This window comes from Andrographis paniculata, unplaced genomic scaffold, assembly GCF_009805555.1.
Source record: "Andrographis paniculata isolate CXL003 unplaced genomic scaffold, ASM980555v1 Contig58END, whole genome shotgun sequence".
NCBI classification, from domain to species: domain Eukaryota; kingdom Viridiplantae; phylum Streptophyta; class Magnoliopsida; order Lamiales; family Acanthaceae; genus Andrographis; species Andrographis paniculata.
The window spans coordinates 646,539-653,633 of NW_026137593.1; the positions used below are offsets into that span (position 1 = coordinate 646,539).

The following is a 7,095-nucleotide window of genomic DNA, read 5'->3' on the forward strand; positions in this document are numbered from 1 at the left end:
TTATATAAATTAAAATTTTTAATATTTACAATTTAAATTAAAAGGCACGATAAAACACATTTAAGTTTGAAAATTCACTACAAAAAAAATTACAAATTACTACGGAAAAATTCCGTCACAACTGACAAAATTTCTGTCCCAACTTTTAATTACAACGGAATTTGCGACCAAGTGGAAGTTGTAGTAAATATTATTGTAGTAACCCAATGTAACAATTAAAATTTTCCGTTGCAGAGAATTGCAATAGAATTAGTGACAGTCATTTCTATCGCAATTTTTTGTTACGGAATTTTACTGCATTCGCTAATTCTGTTGCAAGTTTTTGCAATGCAAATTGCGAGAGAATATAAATATTGCTAATTCTGTTGCAAGTTTTTGCAAAGCAAATTGCGAGAGAATATAACTATTGCTAATTCCGTCGCAACTTTTTAATAGAATAGCAAATTGCGAGAGAATATAACTATTGCTAATTCTGTTGCAAGTTTTTGCAACGTATTTTAAAAAAGAATATATATGTTGCAAGATGTGTTGCAAATAGAATAGCAAATTGCGAGATAATATAACTATTGTTAATTCCGTTGCAATTTTTACAATTTCTTTTGCTCATTTCTTGTCAATTTTGTTTTTTCAAATTTAATAAATTTAATGATTCAATTAATATATCTTCTCAAAGATACAAGAACTAGTTGAAATCATATAAAATTTTCAAATTTAAACACTATCAATATATCAAAAACACAATGTATTTAGTATGAGTACCGCAAGTACCACATACTAGAAAAATGTATAAATCTAATTCAAGTTATCATAATATCATACGAAAACAACTAAGGTCATAACTAAAACACTTGTAATGATAAAATATCATGATATCGGAGCACTACCACCATCTGAATCGGGTTCGGACCTATGAATGGATGGTGCTCCCATACGTCGTAATTGCTCCATAATGGTCAAGTTCAAATCGTATATGGCTCGTTGTTGGTTCTCCATATTTGTGACACGTTGTTGCATCACTTCCCATTGACTACGTCCCACGGCAAGATCTGTCCTCAACTCACCCAACTCACACTCCATCTTTGTCAATCGTTCCTCAAGAATAAATATGCCCGGAGTACGACCATCGCTGCAGAAGGATGATGGTCGAGGAGGAACAGTCGCACGTAATGACCCCAACCCATAAATGCAATTTTTCTTGTCACGGGGTACTACGGTGAGGAACACATTATCCGGATCATATGACGTATTTCCTTGTTGAGTTAGGTGTGCTTCAACGGCATCCACCTCTTCCTGAAAATAATTTAGATGAATACAATGTTAGATTTCCAAACTAAATCATAAATATATTTGATACAAATGAATAATAATAATAATAATAATAATAATAATAATAATAATAATAATAATAATAATAATAATAACAACAACAACAACTAACAACAACAACAATATAGTGGCAATGCATATGACTTCAACACTAAAATTTACATGCCTCAATAAATGCCCGGAATGAAGCAACCAAATCCAATTAAAGTCAATATTTCAATAGGTCTATAATTTTTAGTGCCTTATGTTAATCCTTTAATCATGAGCTCAATCAATCAATACAAAATAAAATTCCTGCTCTTGAAGTATATTAAGATCAATAAACAGTTACTTTTGGTTCAACTTAATTTACAACATCAAAGAAAAGTTAACGTAAAATATATGTCCAATTTAACTAATACCAGAAACTAAGACAAATTGCAAATTTAATTTTTATTTTTCTAAAGGTAACGTATGCATTCTACTTAGAAAGATTGTAAATTTTTAAAAAATAAATTTCAAATAAAAAAAAATGTTGTGGTAATGCACTAGGATATGACAACCATTCAAATGCAAACACAAAAGTTTGATCGAAGAGCCAAATAACATTGTTCTAATCCAATGTTCTCATAACGAAAGTAGCCTCTAGCAATCAATTTAATTATCATGTGGCAATTGGCGTTCCTCTTAATTCCACATAATACAAGCTTAATTGATACTAAAATTGTACATTTGAAACGTATGTCTTGCGAAACAAGTAAAACTGCTTGACAGCTAGAATACAGCCTTTCAAATGTATACGTGTATTAGAAAAACAGATAAAGCATCTGAAATATATTAAGTAAGAAAACAGAATTTCACAAGAATATTTACAGTGAAGGAAAAATGAAGTGAGAAGTAAAGAGTGCATACGCAATGAGTTCTCTTGTAGTAACTCTAGTCAAATCCATTCCTTCATGTGTTTTAGGTTCATTTTCATTGTAGTCTTGGACGTAAATGAAAAATTTGCGGGCACGTCTCTTTTCAAAGATTCCCATGAGAGGTGATTTTAGAGCCTCCATGTCAGTTGCAGGTACTTTGTGAATCTATAAGATTGAATTTACCATCAAACATAGACCAAATCAATGATTCGTGTGAACAAAATCATCAACAGCCATATAAAAAAATGGCACAAAGAACTAGGCCAAATGCCAAAAACAATGAAATACCTTCCCTTTGTCGAAGACAAAGCTTCCATCAACAGCTTTAAAATATAAGTATTTGGTAACATCTGTATGAATGAGGACTCGAACAAAGGTGCCATTTGCCATAATAAACTGAAATCGATAAACGATGCATTTTGAATGCATATAGTTACAAGAAAAGATATCATTTAAAGGGTAACATGAGAACACGCATAATACACACCTTAGGGATCATGTCGACATTGTAATCTCTACTGGAACCCAAATGCGCCGGAGGTTTATCACTCCCTCTGAATCTCTTCCACAGCTGAGGGTATAGCAGATATCCATAAAAAATAATAAATGACATGCGGAAGACTGCAGTTATAAGTTCTTTAACAGCAATATTTTCGGGCATTCAAGAGCCAAAGGCTATTTCAATCTAATTCAACCAAACACGTACCTGAATGAGATTGAGTGAAGTCGATTCACCACCATAATAGTCATTGCGATCCATGTGCAGAACCTATTTTCAAAGACAGGACAACAGCGTTAAGAAGTAACAAAGTTCATAAATGGATAAATGAAAAATCAACAAAACTCAACATGTAAGTATATATGAGGCAACAAATATTCATAGAGGGTTTGTTTGTTTCTGTTTCGATCTTCTTTTTACATTAAGCAATATTCATCGCATCCAACACCCATTTTCCTTTCAAAACATCACAATCAACACATTTTCCACTCAAATATCTAATCGGAAACATATTTTCCATCCAAAAATTTCAAATTCAAAGACCTACAGATACAACAACAAAGTACAGCATAAGATGGCAACAAACACACCAACAAAATTCATCATTAACATTCCTCATAAATCCAAATCTAACCACTAAAAAAGCTAAAGATTTAAATACTCTACTAAATACAGAAACAATTCACTTCCTATCAACTACAGCTGAAATGAAGCAGCGTCTTCACCTAGAATCACACGCAAATGTTTCAAAAAATCAGTCTCTGTTTCAATATGTTCAATCCAGAAAACAGTTGCCACCGAAAACTTCTTCAAAAAAACAACTAATCACTGCAGTTACCAACACCATACACGATCTCAGAAAAACATGACTTATCACTTCAACTTCAAATAACTCAGATCATTCACATAAATAATGCTTAATAACCGAGAGATATGTATTTTAATTGCTTAATAAATAATGCTGGTGTAGTAAACTAGAGGGAATGGCTCTAGGGTTCATCGAAGCCATTTGGCTAGCTTGACATATGGAATGGAAGAATATACAATATGTGCAGCAACTAGCTAACCAACTAGCTTCTCTTTAATTTAATTTGCAGAATGGAAGAATTTGAAGGACCTGCACATGCAGAATAATATAGTAATTCCCAGCAATTGCATATCTGAAGAATTAATACAAATTTGAGCTCTACTTTAGTGGAGCTATATTTGTGTGTGTAGAATCTGAAACAGGATATAGACTTTGGAAAAAGGTCTCAACAACCTTGAATAATATAACGAACCTTTAAGCATTTCCCTTTTCTCAACTAAACATAATGAAAAGATATCAATCTAGTGTAATCAATTTCTCTTAGGTTACAACACAGCTGTATGAAAATTACCTGGTTATTTGAACAATATTTATTTACTCAAAGAAAACCGTTAGTTTAAAAAATAGAATCAATCAGCTATATAACTAGCTAAAATTATTTTTGAATTACTGGCTATCTAAGTTAGAGTTCCCACAATCAAATACTCTAAGAACTATGATGTTTCCTAGAGTTCCTCGATGGAGATTAAATTGCAAGAAAGGAAAATCTACTTAACTGCAATGCTTGGCAAATCAGTTTAACTGTGAGTTACTTTCACAATCCTTACATATTTCTGCAAAATAAACAAAGATATTTTGAATGTAAAACAAACCACATCATCCAAATAAATAAATACAGAGTCATCCATACCTACCAAACAAACGTCAGGTATGCCTCTTTGAACCACACAGAAAAGGATTTCCAGCCTCAAGTCGATTTTTGTGCTACCTGGAAGGGCAACATTAGAGCATATGATCGGCGGCGGCGAGCAGAGTTCGATTATGAGAAATTAAAATGTCTGTGTGTAATTGTTGCTATTTCTCCTTCAATTCCTTTAATTTCATATCTGGAACTTGGAAAATGAGAAGTACCTGCGTTTGTTTGCATGGATAAGGAGCGTCTGTGGTTGAGAAGGTTTGAAAAAAGGAAGAAGGTTGGGGAAGAAGGTTGGGGAAGAAGATGGGAGGAAGAACGAGTGTGTCTTCTGTGGTTGAGGAGGTTTGGAAATACGAAGAAGGTTGGGGAAGAAGATGGGAGGAAGAAATTTTTTTTTTTTTTAATCTCTCACCATGGCAGGGGCAGGCAGGCGCGCAGCAGCAGAAGAAGAAAGAAGGAAAGGAGGAGAAAGGAAAGAAATGGGAGGAAGAAGGAAGGAAGAGGGAGAATCTGTGTGTGTGAGGGCGGCTGGAGTGTCCGTGGAGTGGAGATGTGAATGACTAACTATTGATGAGACGTTCGGGTTAAATTGTATATACGTTATAATATTATTATATTTATAATTAAAATTTAAAATATAACAATAATAATATTAATAAATATAAATAATTATTAATAATATTAAAAAATAATAATACTATTAGTATTTTTTATTTACATTTTATATTTTATAATTTTTTATTATATAATTTAAATTATTTTATTATTTATTACAATATTTTTATAATTTAATTATTTATTATTTTAATTATTTTTATATTGTAACAATTTAATTAATTATTTATATATATGATTTTTATATAATAAATAAATAATAAATATATCTAAATAAAATTAAAATGAAATTTAATTATTTTTAAATAAAATTCAAATTTTTAGAAAAATAGAAAATAAAAAAGAAAATTATTAAAAATGAGTATATATAAACCGATGCTTCAAATCGTAATCGGCGGCTTTTAAACCGAAATCGGCGGTTTATAAACCGTAATCGAAACTGTCAAAACGTAACCGAAACCGTCATTCAAAAGGTTGGGTTTCGGTTTGATATTTTGACAAACTGTAACCGGCGGTTTGTAATCGTAATCGACGGTTTGAACCGTTTGGGCAAGTCTAAGCTTGTTTGCGAGTGAGTAGCGTCGAGTGAGTATCGCGAGTGAGAATTATGGCAGATTTGGTAAAAAATAAAAATTAATAAAAATTAATAAAAATATATAAAAAAAAACTAAAAATTAAAAATTAAAATATTTAATAAATAAATAAAATTAATTATTAAAAATTTAAAAAATTAAATTAAAAATTTAAAAATAATAATTATTAAATTATTTATAAATTTAAAAAGTTATTTTTTTTTATTTGAACTCTGCAACAAATTTAATTTGTTGTTATTTTTGTCGCAATTTTGCAACGGAATATTATATTTGTTGCATAATTTTTAGAAAATCTGCAACAGGTTTAATCTATTGCTATTTCCATCGTAATTTTGCAACAAATTTAATATGTTGCTATTTCTGTCGCAATTTTGCAACGGAATATTATATTCCTTGTGTAATTTCAAAATATTTGTGACAAATTTATTCTATTGCAATATTCTCTCACAACAATAGCAATTGAGACTATTTCTTTGTTGCTAGCAAGTTCCGTTGCAATTTTGCAATAGATTGTATTCCGTAACAATATTCCATTGCAATTTTCAATTTTTTTGTAGTGATTTTTAAGAATTCATGACAAAAATATTTAGTCAAATTAATTTAGTATTTATAACATAAATATACAAATTCATTCCATGTAGTTAAGTATGATTTTTCAACACATATGAAGCTTACTTTTTAAAAATGAGAAATAAATATGTTAATTATTATATATAGATAATTTTATTATTTTATAATGTACGGGTGTGTTTGTTTTGTGTTTTGATATTTTTTTATGTGAGGTAGAGGAATTTATTTAGGTAATATAAAAATAAATAGTGTATGTAATATATGAATTTTTGGTGAAATGTGTTTGAAAATTTTTGTTGAAAGAACAAAGTATATTATGCAAGATGATCAATCATACCTGAGTTTCGGTCGACATCTTAAACTGAACATGGGTGGGATCAATCGTAAGCCCTAGTAGCACCACCATAATAAACCAACGATATTATTGCATCAAAAGAACATCTGGAATCGAACATTCGCCTTACCCGTATTTTTTCTTACACGAAATAAACCTAAAGATTGGATTTTCGATTCGAAATCCATTTCAGTTTTGCTATCAACCACAGAATCTAATGCTCGCGATTGATGTAGGGCTCGACTTCACTACCTTGGGTTGCCGCAAAAGTCTGATCGAAATTATTCTACGAGTCACCAAAAATGTGAGATTCATTTCGCTGGAAAAAGCGAGGTTCATTTCGTTGGAAATACAACGCTGTAAATTTATTTATCTCGCGCAGAAAAGAAACTGATGCAAGAATATGGAGTTGAAAGGAGTATTAATTTTATGCATCAAACAATTTATTTTTTTTCTTATAAAATTTTCAATGAATTCAATCAAATAAATAATTTTCAAACAAAACGAAGCAATTGAAAAAGTATACTGACATGGA

The 7,095-nt window shown here is 30.6% G+C and overlaps 1 protein-coding gene across 1 annotated transcript; it reads right to left on the minus strand.

Annotated features, from left to right (window-relative positions):
• Positions 1-864: 864 nt before the first annotated feature.
• Positions 865-6,581, minus strand: LOC127257621 (uncharacterized). Its single transcript, XM_051284058.1, has 7 exons — positions 6,564-6,581; positions 2,932-2,994; positions 2,713-2,796; positions 2,514-2,621; positions 2,218-2,390; positions 2,036-2,132; positions 865-1,290 (listed from the first exon to the last, which is right to left on the minus strand). The coding sequence occupies exons 1-7, from the start codon at positions 6,579-6,581 to the stop codon at positions 865-867; spliced, it is 969 nt and encodes a 322-aa protein (XP_051140015.1).
• Positions 6,582-7,095: the final 514 nt, after the last annotated feature.

Coding starts and splice junctions, on each gene's coding strand:
- LOC127257621 (XM_051284058.1), bottom strand. Junction 2,797..2,931: donor CTTCACTCAATCTCATTCAG/GTACGTGTTTGG, acceptor CTATACCCTCAG/CTGTGGAAGAGATTCAGAGG. Junction 2,133..2,217: donor ACTACAAGAGAACTCATTGC/GTATGCACTCTT, acceptor AATATATTTCAG/ATGCTTTATCTGTTTTTCTA.